At 44.5% G+C, this 13,701-nt stretch overlaps 1 protein-coding gene across 1 annotated transcript in view; it reads left to right on the top strand.

Annotated features, from left to right (window-relative positions):
* The first annotated feature begins 465 nt into the window (after window positions 1–465).
* TNFSF13B (TNF superfamily member 13b) overlaps window positions 466–13,701 on the top strand; it is a 44,346-nt gene continuing 31,110 nt past the window's right edge. Inside the window, exons 1-2 of the mRNA XM_060184021.1 lie at window positions 466–499; window positions 1,385–1,478. Coding sequence (XP_060040004.1) covers window positions 485–499; window positions 1,385–1,478 — 109 coding nt within the window. The 5' untranslated portion in view covers window positions 466–484. The remainder of the gene's footprint in view (window positions 500–1,384; window positions 1,479–13,701) is intronic.

Here is a 13,701-nt window from a genome sequence, read left to right as displayed (position 1 = left end):
TGGCCCTCCTGGCCGGGATTTGGCGAGAGCAGAGCAGGTGCTGGGCTCCCGAAGCCTCTTGCTCAATGAGGGCGGCTCCCACCCTGGAACCTGCGTGGCCGGCTGCTGCTGGCGGCGTCTCCGTGACCAGAACCCACATGGTCAGCTGCTGGCAGACGGGGTCTCCGTGACCAGAAGCTTCCCGAGTGTTGTTTTTCTCTTGCTTCACTTCAGTCCTCAGAATCTTTTTTTTCTTCTTCTTTTTTTCTTTTTCAGTGTTGCAAGACTTGGCTTCTGTTGAATTTCCAAAAGTCTTTCAACTTGATAAGGGCAGGGGGCAAAGGTCGGGTTGTCAGGTCACCGATTTCGTTTTAAAGTTTTGGGAAATAATAAGGACGGAGAGGCTGCAGCCAAGATGCTGCTGTGTCAGCCCCAGGCTGCTCTCAGTCTCCTTGCCAGATGCGGGGCAGAACGCCGAGCCTGAGGGCTGCACGCCTGTCTGCGGATGCCTTGCAGTGAGGTAGAGACGCAAAATAGAAAGAAAGAAAGAAAGAAAGAAAGAAAGAAAGAGAGAGAGAAAGAAAGACAAAGAAACTGCTAAGCTAGTGAGCAGGGTGCGTGAGACATTAGCCCACAGCCAGTTGTGCAGGGTGCCATGGAGTCAGGGAGTCAGCAGCGGGGTAGTGGGGGGGGGGGGGGGAATGTGTTTCTCATTACAGAGCCGAGCGGGGGTAACGCCTCCGTCTTCCCTCGGAAAGTCCGACCCTCCTCTGTGCCTTCAGCTGTGTCCCTGATAGCTGCATGTAGTTAGATGTCACAGTGAGCGGGTGCTCTCGGTCACCACTCCACGGGAGCGGGCACTCAGACTTGCCAAGTCCAGGGCTGCGTTTCTGAGGTCCGATCCCATCCGACAGGATTCTGTGGGCTGCCCCTGTCTCCGAGTGGAATTTTTCTCTCTCTCTTTTCTGATATTTTATTTATTTATCTGGGTCAAGACGGAAATGGAGAAGGGGAGTGGGGGAGAGAGAGAGGACGAGAGACAGAGAGACACCTGCAGCCCTGCGTCACCACTAGTGAAGCTTTCCCCCTGCAGGTGAGGGCTGGGGCCTTGAACCCGGTTCCATGGGCACTTACCCTGGTGAGCCACCACCAGGCCCCCCTCTCCTATGGGATTTCTGGGTAGAGGCTCTTGTGGTTTCTGAAGAGTTAGAGAACAGACAGGTGCCTGCTGGTAGAAGGAGCACCCCTAGACGAAGGTGAGCGTTCCAGAACATAGCGGAAGCAGAGAGGGAGTGTCTGTGTCTGTGCCGCGGAAGCCGGGGCCGGGACCCACCTGCCAACTTGGCCGAGCCCCACGGAGCCTCTCAGTCACCCCCGAGCTGGCCACCCCCGTCTTCTGCTTCAGGCGGCGAGCTGCACTTGGCACGCTGGCTTCAGAGACACGCGGTTCTGTTCCGACTCAGTGCCCACACTCGTCTACGTCCCTTATCCTGGTGACGGTGAGTCTTGAGAGGGGTTCTCTCAGCAGCTCTCAGATGCACGTCTCCGGCTTTGACAGTACAACTGCTCGGCTAGTTTATTTCACAACTGGTAGCCGCTACCCTCCGGCCCCCTCTCCCCATGTCACCTACCTGTAACCCCCTGGGAAATCTGCAGTTTCTGCTCTGTATCTATGAGCATGTCATTTCTTGGCTGTATTTTTTTAAATTTTATTTATTTATTTATTTATTTATTTATTTATTTATTCCCTTTTGTTTCCCTTGTTGTTTTTTATTGTTGTAGTTATTACTGTTGTTGTTATTGATGTCGTCATTGTTGGATAGGGCAGAGAGAAATGGAGAGAGGAGGGGAAGACAGAGAGGAGGAGAGAAAGACAGACACCTGCAGACCTGCTTCACCGCCTGTGAAGCGACTCCCCTGCAGGTGGGGAGCCCGGGGCTCGAACCAGGATCCTTACACTAGTCCTGTGCTTTGTGCCACCTGCGCTTAACCTGATACACTACCGCCTGACTCCCGTGGCTGTATTTCTTTTTATTAGTGATTTAATTAATGATGAACAAGATGGTAAGATCACACAGGGGTGCGATTCCAGTTTCCACTCCCAGAATTCCATGTCCCCTCCCCTCCATCAGAAGCTTTCCTATTGTTGTTCATCCCTCTGGGAGGATGGACCAACGATCTTTATGGGGAGCAGAAGGTGGGAGTTCTGGCTTCTGCAGGGGCAAGAGGAGAGGGGCACGGGCCTTGAACCCCAGTCCTCGAGGTTGGTAATATGCATGCCTAGCGGGTGCACCACCACCAGGGCCCCAACAGGCGGGTACAGCCGCGAATCTCCCCACGCCAGATATCTTCCAAACTCTCTCACCTCCACTCAGCTCCTTCCCCTCCATACGGAAGGGCTCCAGTGCCCCCCTCCCCAGACCCCTCATCTCTTTCCGCCCCAGAGACCTTTCCTTGTGGTGTAATAGGCCTCAGCCAGTCCAAGCGTCTTTGTCTCCTCTCCTCTGGATCTCGACGTCGTCATCTTAAGTGAGAAAAGTCAAAAGGAGGAGGAGGGCTGGCAGGTGATCTCAGTTTACAGGGAGAACTTAGGACACATGGAAAGGGAAGCAGGTGGAGGGGGTTGTGTGTAGGCTGTCCTTCACCGTCATCCGCACATCTGTTCAGTCTGCCGGGAGTCAGTACAACTCACTTTGTAAATGCCGGTCCTTTAAGGGTGGGGGTAGATGGCAGAATGGTTATGCAAAGAGTCACTCAAGCTCCAGAGTCCCAGGTTCAATGCCCCACACCACCGTAAACCAGAGCTAGCAGGGTTCTGGTAAAAAGAAAGGGGAAAAAAATGGCGTTTTGTTTTTTTTTCCTCCAGGGTTATTGCTGGGCTCGGTGCCTGCACCATGAATCCACCGCTCTCAGAGGCCATTTTCCCCCCTTTTGTTGCCCTTGTTGTTGTAGCCTCGTTGTGGTCATTATTATTGCCATTGTTGATGTTGTTCGTTGTTGGATAGGACAGAGAGAAATGGAGAGAGGAGAGGAAGACAGAGAGGGGGAGAGAAAGACAGACACCTGCAGACCTACTTCACCGCCTGGGAAGCGACTCCCCTGCAGGTGGGGAGCTGGGGGCTCAAACCAGGATCCTTAATGCTGGTCCTTGAGCTTTGTGCCACCTGCGCTTAACCTGCTGCACCACTGCCAGACCCCCGGCGGTTTTTTAGTATCAAGTGAGTTCTGTGTCTGGGGAGAGGAGCTAGCCCTATGGGCGGGCGCTCCAGTGGGTGCTGCCAGCCTCAGTGGACTCAAACATGGAGCCCAGCAGGCCAGAGAGAGAGAGAGAGAGAGAGAGAGAGGGAACTGGTATCCACCCTGAGCCTTGAAGGTTGAAGCGGCTTTGACTGGCTGGGGTGCTGGGGAGAAGTGAACCCAGAGCACTGTCAGGCCGGCATGGGGATTCCTTTCTTCTTGTTCCGAGAAGGCGTGGGTTCCTGTAACTGGGGCTAGGTGGGCAGAGTTTGTGAGACCATAAAGGGAGACCCCGGTGATGTGTGTCCAAAAGAGACCGTCCCTGAAGGAGACACAAACATTTAGAAGTCTGAAGTACAACTTGGGCGTAGAGGAGGAAAAAAAAGTCTGGAAGAAATGCAACTGGTGAATGCAGACAAAGAGAAGAGGCGTGAAGCCGGCGGGCTGTGGTCAGGATCTCAGCCTGCTGCCTCCCAGCCTCACCCTCCTCCTCACCCCACCTCTGCTCCACCCAGAGTGGCTGTCTCTCCTCCATTAGCCTGGGTGTGACCACACGGCTGTTGTTCTTGTCTATATTGCCCCTAGATGCTTCTTCCTTCATTTTTTATTTATTAGTGATTTAATAATGATTCATAAGATTGTAAGATAACAAGGGTACAATTTTGTACAGTTCCCACCACCAGAGTTCAGAGTCCCACCCCCTCCATAGGAAGCTTCCCTATTTTTTTTTAAAAGATTTTTCTCTTTTTCTAACCTTTTATTTATTATTGGATACAGAGAGACATTGAGAGGGGAGGGGGAGATAGGGAAAGAGACAGAGAGACACCTGCAGCCCTGCTTCACCACTTGTGAAGCTTTCTTCCTGCAGGTGGGGAGTAGGGGCTTGAACCTGGGTCCTTGCACATTGTAATGTGAGCGCTTAACCAGTCGTGTCACCGCCTGGTCCATGAACCTTCCCTGTTCTTTATCCCTCTGGGAGCAGGGACCCAAATTCTTTATGGGGAGCAGAAGGTGGGAGTTCTGGCTTCTGTCATTGCTTCTCCGCTGGACATGGGTGTTGGCAGGTGGACCCACACCCCCAGCCTGTGTCTGTCTGTCCCTAGTGGGGCAGGGCTCTGGGGAGGGAGGCTCCAGGACACATGGGTGAGGGCGTCTGCACAGGGAGGTCAGGATGGCATTATGGTGGCATCTGCAGCTTGGTGGCACTCAGCTCTCCTTTGTCCTTTTCAGCACCCATTTGCCAACTCGTAGATTGTTGTTGTGCGCGGGCTGCGGAGAAGAGAGAGAGGGTCCGGAGCGAAGAGGAAACACAAATCTTTATTTGCGCTGGCACCTCAGAGTTGGGTGCTAGAGAGGCAGGTTGGGCCACGTGGAGGTAGCGAAAATGGCCGCCTCATGCGGTAACCTTTCCTGCGTCTGAACACAGGAGTGAAGCGCCGGCAAGAGAGAGAGGTGGAAAACGAAGGGTTTTTATAGGAGCAGCTTTCGCGAGAATGGGAAGGGGGAGGAGTAACCATAGCACTCCAGGATAGGATGATAACTCTGTGAGAATGGGAGGGGGGAGGAGTAACCATAGCACTCCAGGATAGGATGATAACTCTGTGAGAATGGGAGGGGGGAGGAGTAACCATAGCACTCCAGGATAGGATGATAACTCTGTGAGAATGGGAGGGGGGAGGAGTAACCATAGCACTCCAGGATAGGATGATAACTCTGTGAGAATGGGAAGGGGGAGGAGTAACCATAGCACTCCAGGATACGATGATAACTCTGTGAGAATGGGAGGGGGGAGGAGTAACCATAGCACTCCAGGATAGGATGATAACTCTGTGAGAATGGGAGGGGGGAGGAGTAACCATAGCACTCCAGGATAGGATGATAACTCTGTGAGAATGGGAAGGGGGAGGAGTAACCATAGCACTCCAGGATACGATGATAACTCTGTGAGAATGGGAGGGGGGAGGAGTAACCATAGCACTCCAGGATAGGATGATAACTCTAGTGAGAATGGGAGGGGGGAGGAGTAACCAGAGCACTCCTGATATCGCGGGGATATAGACAATGTCCTGAGGGCACAACATGGCTGAACAGGCACTCCCGAGAATGTCCCAACTCTCCAGGGAACTAGCAGTAGCCTGAGGGGACAACATGGCAGATGTGACTGCATCGACCCAATTTCCCAGCAGTAGACAGGTTATAATTTTCTTTTTTCTGGTAAATTAAACTTGGTTGTACACAAAAACATGCTAGGCAAGCAAGAGAGAGAGGTAGAGAAAAATAAGAAAGAAGACTGAGAGCTGACTTACAATGCTGCTCACATGTGGTCCCCGTGGGGCGGGAGAGACAGAGAGACAGAGAGGCAGAGAGAGACATTTACTTACATGGTTGCAGTCAGGGTCAAAGAGAGCGACGGGTTATCATTTTCCACTGTGGTTTGTCTTTGTCCCCTCTGTAGTTTCTCTCCTCGTGGCCTGGAAATCCTGTCTCCTCTTAGACTTGCAGTTCTCAAGCAATTCTTTTTTTTTTTTTCTCTCATTACTTAATGTTTACTTCTCTCATTACTTAATGTTTACTTTTATTTTTTAAATTTCTTTATTGGGGAATTAATGTTTGACATTTGACAGTAAATACAATAGTTTGTACATGCATAACATTTCCCAGTTTTCCATGTAACAATACAACCCCCACTAGGTCCTCTGTCATCCTTCTTAGACCTGTATTCTCCCCACCCACCCACCCCAGAGACTTTTACTTTGGTGCTATATGCCAATTTCAGTTCAGTTTCTACTTGTGTTTTCTCTTCTGATCTTGTTTTTCAACTTCTGCTTGAGAGTGGGATCATTCCGTATTCATTCTTCTGTTTCTGACTTATTTTACTTAACATGAATTTTTTCGAGGTCCATCCAAGATCCGCTGAAACAGTGATGTCACCATTTTTTATAGCTGAGTAGTATTCATATATATATATATATATATATATATATATATATATATATATATATATATACCATAATATGTTCAGCAACTCATCTGTTGTTGGATAACTGGGTTGCTTCCAGATTTTGACTATTACAAATTGTGCTGCCAAGAACATATGTGTATGCAGATCTTTTTGGATGGATATGTTGGGTTCCTTAGGATCTATCCCTAGGAGAGGAATTGCAGAATCATAGGGTAGGTCCATTTCTAGCCTTCTGAGAGTTCTCCAGACTGCTCTCCACAGAGGTTGGACTAATTGAAATTCCCACCAGCAGTGTAGGAGGGTTCCTTTGACCCCACAACCTCTCCAGCATTTGTTACTGTTACCTTTTCTGATGTATGACATTCTCACAGGAGTGAAGTGGTATCTCATTGTTGTCTTTATTTGCATTTCTCTGACAATCAGAGACTTGGAGCATTTTTTCATGTGTTTCTTGGCCTTTTGTATCTCTTCTGTGGTGAATATTCTGTCCATGTCCACTCCTCGTTTTTGGATGGGTTTTTGTTGTTGTTGTTGTTGAGTTTGGCAAGCTCTTTATATATTTTGGTTATTAACCTCTTGTCTGATGTATGGCATGTAAAGATTTCTCCCATTCTGTGAGGGGTCTCTTGGTTTGGGTAATGGTTTCTTTTGCTGTGAAGAGGACCTTTAATTTGATGTAGTCCCATAGGTTTATGCTTTCCTTAGTCTTCTTTGTAATTGGATTCATTTCACTGAAGATGTCTTTAAAATTTTGGGAAAAGAGTTCTGCCAATATTTTCCTCTAAGTATCTGATAGTTTGTGGTCTAACATCCAAGTCCTTGATCCACTTGGAATTTACTTTTGTATTTGGTGAAACATGGTGGTTCAGTTTAATTCTTCTACATGTTTCAACCCATTTTTTCCAACACCATTTGTTGAAGAGACTCTGCTTTCCCCCTTTAATAGTCTGGGCCCCTTTGTCAAAGATGAGATGTCCATAGGTGTGGGGGCTTACTTCTGGGCTCTCAATTCTATTCCACTGGTCAGTGTGTCTATTCATGTTCCAGTACCAAGCAGTTTTGATGACAATGGCCCTATAATACAATTTGAGATCTGGGAGTGTGATGCCTCCAGTTCTGTTCTTTCTTCTCAAGATGGTTTTGGCAATTCTAGGTCTTTCTGGTTCCAGATAAACATTTGTAGTATTTTTTCTATTCTCCTAAGAAATGTAGTTGGGATCTTGATGGGGATAGCATTAAATTTGTATATGACTCTTGGTAGTATATTCATTTTGATGATGTTAATTCTTCCAACCCATGAACATGGAATATATTTCCACTTCTTTTTGTCTTTTTCGATTTCATTATAAAAGTCTTTCACTTCTTTGGTTAGGTTTATGCCTAAATATTTTATTGTTTCTGTTGCTATAGTAAAAGGAATTGATTTCTGGATTTCACCTTCTTTTTTTATAAAATATTTTTTATTTATTTATTTTCCATTTTGTTGCCCTTTTTGTTATTGTTATTACTGATGTCATCATTGTTAGATAGGACAGAGAGAATTGGAGATAGGAGGGGAAGACAGAGAGGAAGAGCTTTGCACCAAGTGTCTTAACCTACTGCACTACCCCCAGACTCCCTCAACTTCTAATTTAGTGTTTGCATAGAGAAATGCCACTGACTTTTGAATGTTAATTTTGTAGCTTGACACCTTACTGTATTGCCTGATGATTTCCAAAAGCTTCTTGCTCGATTCCTTAGGTTTTTTTCTGTGTATACTAACATGTCATCTGCAAATAGGGAGAGTTTGACTTCTTCTCTTTCAATCTGTATGCCTTTAATTCCTTGCTCCTGCCTGATTGCTATGGCAAGAACTTCCAACACTATGTTGAAGAGTAATGGTGATAGTGGGCAGCCCTGTCTAGTACCTGATCTGAGGGGAAATGCTTCCAGTTTTTTACCACTGAGTATGATATTGGCTATAGGTTTGCTATATATAGAATCCATTATCTTCAGGAATTTTTGATCTATACCCACTCTTTGTAGTGTTTTGATCATAAAGAGATGTTGTATTTTATCAAAGGCTTTCTCTGCATCTATTGATATGACCATGTGGTTTTTGGTCTTGCTTTTGTTGATGTGGTGGATTACATTGATTGACTTACGTATATTAAACCAACCTTGCATCCCTGGGATAAACCCCACTTTGTCATGATGAACAATCTTTTTAATATACTGTTGTATCCACTTGGCTAGATTTTTGTTCAGTATTTTAGCATCCATGTTCATAAGAGATATTGGTCTGTAGTTTTCCTTTTGGGTTGTGTCCCTGTCTCCTTTTGGTATGAGAATGATGTTGGCTTCACAGAAGCTGGCAGGGAGTATTCCAGTGTCTTCAATCATCTGGAAGACTTTTAAAAGTAGAGGTATTCTTCTTTCATGGTTTTGTTGAATTCATTTGTAAAACCATCTGGTCCAGGACTTTTATTTTTGGGAAGGTTTTTGATAACTGTTTCAATTTCATTAGCTGTGATGGGCCTGTTCATGTTATCCACTTCCTCTTTACTTAATTTTGGAAGTTTGTAGGTATCTAGGAACTCTTCCTTTTCTTCCAGATTCTCTAGCTTTCTGGCATATAGTTGTTCGTAGAAGTCTCACATAATATGCTGAGTTTCTCCAGTGTCTGTTGTGATATCTCCTCTTTCATTTATGATCCCATTTATTTGGGTCTTCTCCCTTTTTTGTTTTGTGAGTCTGGCTAAAGGTTTGTCAATTTTTTTCACTCTTTTGAAAAACCAACATTTACTTTCATTGATCTTTTGTATGGTTTTCTTATTTTCAATGTTATTGACCTCTGCCCTAACGTTAGTGATTTCTGTCCTTCTGGTTGCTTTAGGGTTCCTTTCTTCTTCTTCTTCTTCTTCTTCTTCTTCTTCTTCTTCTTCTTCTTCTTCTTCTTCTTCTTCTTCTTCTTCTTCTTCTATGTATTTTCATGTCTATGTGCAATCAGGGTTTTTATTTGTGCTTTTTCTTGTTTCCTAATGTGTGCTTGTATGGCTATGAACTTCCCTCTCAGTACTGCCTTTGCTGTGTCCCAAATATTTTCATAGCTTGTGTCTTTATTTTCATTGAACTCTTGAAACATTTTGATTTCTTCTTTTGTTTCCTCTTTGACCCAGTAGTTGTTAAGTAATATACTGTCAAGCGTTCACATTTTGGGACTATTATTGTTAAGTGTTAGTTCAATTCCACTGTGATCTGAGAAGATGCTTGGGATGATTTCAATGCTCTTGAGTTTGCTGATGCTGTCTTTGTGGCCAAACATATGGTCTTTCCTTGAGAATGACCCATGTGGACTTGAGCAGAATGTGTATTCCAGTTTCTTGGGATGAATGACTCTGAAAATGTCCAATAGTTCTAGGTGGTCTATCTCCTCACTTAGCTCCCTCATGACTTTATTGATTTTCTGCCTGGATGATCTGTCAAGTGGAGAGAGTGGGTTGCTGAAGTCCCCTACTATGACTGTGTTGCCTTTAATATCTTGCTGTAGCTCTTTCAGTAGATGTTTAATGTATTTAGATGGCTTCTCATTGGGTGCATAGATGTTAATAATTGTTAAGTCCTCTTGATTGACTGATCCTCTGAGCATTAAATAGTGTCCTTCCCTATCTTTTTAAATTTTATTTATTTTAAAGTCTATTGTGTCAGATATGAGAATAGCTGTTCCTGCCCTTTTTTGTGGGCCATTGGCTGTATGATAGTCTTCCATCTTTTCACTTTGAGTCTGTGTTTGTTTTGTTGAGTTAGGTGGGTTTCCTGTAGACAGCATATTGTTGGGTTGTGTTTTCTGATCCATCTTCCTACTCTGTGCCTTCTAGTAGGTGAATTCAGGCCATTGACATTTATTGATATCAAAGACTGAAGATATTTTAATACCATCCTTGTAGAGTTTTAGAGTGTTCTGATATATGTCCTATTTATGGTGGTTTGACTGTTTATAGGAGACCTTTCAGAACTTCTTTCAGGGTAGGCTTGGTGATAGTTGATTCTTTCAACTTTTGCTTGTCTGAGAAGGGTTTTATAACTCCATCTAGTGTGAATGACATTCTAGCAGGATACAGTAGTCTTGGTTGAAAACCTTTTTCATTGAGCACTGGACAGATATCTTGACATTCTCTTCTGGCCTGTAGTGTTTGTGTGGAGAACACTCTTTGTTTTTCTATTGCAGCCTTCAGATCCTTTTTTATCCTTATTCCTTTCCATTCTAAATATGATGTGTCTTGGTGTCTTTAAGTCTGGGTTAATTCTGTTTGGGACCCTCTGAGCTTCTTAAACCTTTATGTCTTTGATGTTGTCTAGACTAGAGAAGTTCTCAGCTATTACATCCTGAAGAATGTTTTCTTCTCCTCCCTCTCTTTTTTCCTCTGGTAAGCCAATAATATGTACAGTATTTCTTTTAAAATCATCCCATAGGTCTCTGTTGTTGTTTTCAGTATCTCTTAATCTCTTTTTGAGATCTCTTACTTTTTTAGTTGTCTCTAATTAGTCCTTGATCTTGCTAATTCTGGCTTCAGCCTCATTTATTCTATTCTCTCTGCCCTCTACTGTTTTCTGGAGTTCAGCTACTTTGTTACCCTGTTCTGATACTGTTTTTGCTTGTTTACCTAGTTGTGTTCTTAGCTCAGCTATTTCAGCTTTCAGCTGTCTAATAACCTTGAGATAGTTAGTGTTTTCTTCCAGAGTCTCATTTGTTGTTTCTGCATTTCTGATGATGATTCTTTCAAACTCTTTCTACTCACTCCTGTGATTATTTCCTTAACTAGTTTTTGTATGTTGACCTCATTATTTTGTGTTTCACCCTTTGAGGGGCTTTTAGATGGACTCTTGTCCTGGTTCATTTCTCCAATATTTCTTCTTGTTTGTTTATCCATTTTATCTAGTATGTTATGAGATCCTTCTCTAAGTACTTTTAAAGTTACTGATCTCTCTTGCCTGGATTGAATTGTGTCTAAATAAGGTCCTTTAAGGGTTCACAGTTGTTGGCATATTCCAACAAAGTAAAAGATTCTGGGGTGGTGGTGGGAAATACAGATCCAAGAAGGATGACAGAGGACCTAGTGGGGCTTGTATTGTTTATGGAAAACAGAGAAATGTTATGCAACTACAAACTATTGTATTTACCATTGAATGTAAAACATTAATTCCCTAATAAAGAAAATTAAGAAAAAAATAAATGGTTCACAGTTGTGGACATTGACATTTGTTTCAATATTATTTTAATCTCTGAGTTGGAGCACAGTGGCTTAAAAGCCTCTTTTGTTCTTTTTCTTCCCTGTAGGCTATGGGAGCCTGAGGGCTTTTAAACTGTAAGTAGGCTTATTAGCTTAATCACTGACTCCTGATCAAGAGATAATCAGGGTGGGGCAGAGATAATCCAGTGGTTATGCAAAGAGACTCTCACAACCCCACCCTAGGCCACTGAGTTATAGATCTCCTGAGTTTCCTGGTCAGTTCTCTGTCCCCTGGTGTCAGCACAGGGCCTCACCCCTGCTGCTCCAGATTCTGAGGGCAGCAGCAATGGAGACTCACAGTTGCATTTGGTGAGTCTCAGGGGTGTCCTCTCCTCCCTTCTGTTGTCTTTTTCTTGGTGAAACAGACTGGAGGTGATGTCTCAACTGGTAAACTGCAGACTGTTAAAAGCCACTTAATCTCTCCCTAGGCTCCTCTCTGTGCACAAGCCACACATGTTTGCACTCAGTGGTGATTTGGTAGGTTCCTAAAGTCATTCTAGTCCTGTCTTGTTGCAGTCCCAGGTGGTCTCCTTTGGTGTTCCTAGTTGACCTGGGAGAGCCTGAAGCAATTCTTTGAGGATCTTCAACCTAGGTGCTATCTTTATGCTACCATCTTGACTCCATCCCCCTACATCCTTCTTCCTTCTGACCTGGGCTTAGTGTCGCCTTTCAGAGAAGCCTCCTTGCTGAGATCTAAGATCTTGTTGCTGCATTTCTCTTGACATTTCCTTGAACTCTGTTCTCATGCTTATTCCTCCCAGCAGATGGTGAGCTCCCTGTGGGTCAGGAGTGTGTCTCCCTTTCTCCTGATCCCTAGAACAGCACATGACAGACATTTAGTGCTGAGTAAAGTCACTGGCAAGATGACTGAGCAATGGGACCTGAATGCAGAGAGGCAAAGCTGTACAGCATCTTACTAGTGGTTGAATGTCAAGACTGAAGAAGGCATCAGACATGCCTACAAAGGTTTTAGCTTGGGCAATGCAGAGGGAATCCATGCATCCACTAGGGGGCTGGGTGGTAGCACACCTGGTTGAGCATACACATTACAGCAGTATGCAAGGACCTGGGTTCAAGCCCCCAGTCTCCACATGCAAGAGGAAATTTTCAAGAGCATTGAACCAGGCTTTCTCTCTCTCTCTTTCTCTGCCTCCCCCCTCTCCCCCCTTCCCTATCCATTTCTCTTTGTCTCTATCTAATAAATCAAATAAAAATAAATAAAATGTTATATATTTTTAAATTTCAGTGCTGTCACCACAGGTCTGTGTCTACACCCCCACACCCAGAGATGGCCACTATAGTTTTCCCATAGTCATGAAAATTGGTTGACATCTTTTTTTTTTTTACATTTGTGTGTTCAATTGTCTATGTTCTACGTCTGAGTGAAACCATTCTATAGTTGTCCTTTACTTCCTTACTTGCTTCACCAAGCATAATCTTAAAATTTCATTTATTTTTTAAGATTTATTTATTTATTAAAAAGATAGGAGAGAAAGAATCAGACATCACTCTGGTACATGTGTTCCCAGGGACTGAACTCAGAAACTCATGCTTGACAGTCCAGTGCTCTACCCACTACACCATCTCTCGGACCACTACAATTTTTGTTGTTGTTGTTTTTTGTTTTTTATTTTTAAAATATTTATTTTATTTATTTATTCCCTTTTGTTGCCCTTGTTGTTTTATTGTTGTAGTTATTATTGATGTTATTGTTGTTGGATAGGACAGAGAGAAATGGAGAGAGGAGGGGAAGACAGAGAGGAGGAGAGAAAGACAGACACCTGCAGACCTGCTTCACCACCTGTGAAGCGACTCCCCTGCAGGTGGGGAGCCGGGGTTCGAACCGGGATCTTTATGCCGGTCCTTGTGCTTGGCGCCACCTGCGCTTAACCCGCTGCGCTACAGCCTGACTCCCCCGGACCACTACAATTTTATTGTTTAAAAAAGAAAAATCCAGAAAGTGTCAGAGACAAGTGTATTCTACATCTCAGTCAGCGTAGAAGGTGATTGTGCAGCCAGGGAAGCTACTCACTCGTAGGTGGAGTGAAGGACTTGTAAGCTTGACGTCTTGAGTTCCATCCCTGGCACGGACGATGCCAGAGTGATGCTCTGACTCTTTCTTTCTGCCTCTGTCTTTATTATTTTTTTGGGGGGGTGGTTAATGATTTAGAGTAAATACAGTTATTGGTGAATGTATAAAATTGCTCTGCAAATCACCTGCATACTGTAATGTGCGTGCTCAACCAGGTATAC

Source organism: Erinaceus europaeus, unplaced genomic scaffold (genome assembly GCF_950295315.1).
Source record: "Erinaceus europaeus unplaced genomic scaffold, mEriEur2.1 scaffold_405, whole genome shotgun sequence".
Taxonomy (NCBI): Eukaryota; Metazoa; Chordata; class Mammalia; order Eulipotyphla; family Erinaceidae; genus Erinaceus; species Erinaceus europaeus.
This window is presented reverse-complemented; position numbering and strand designations above follow the sequence as displayed.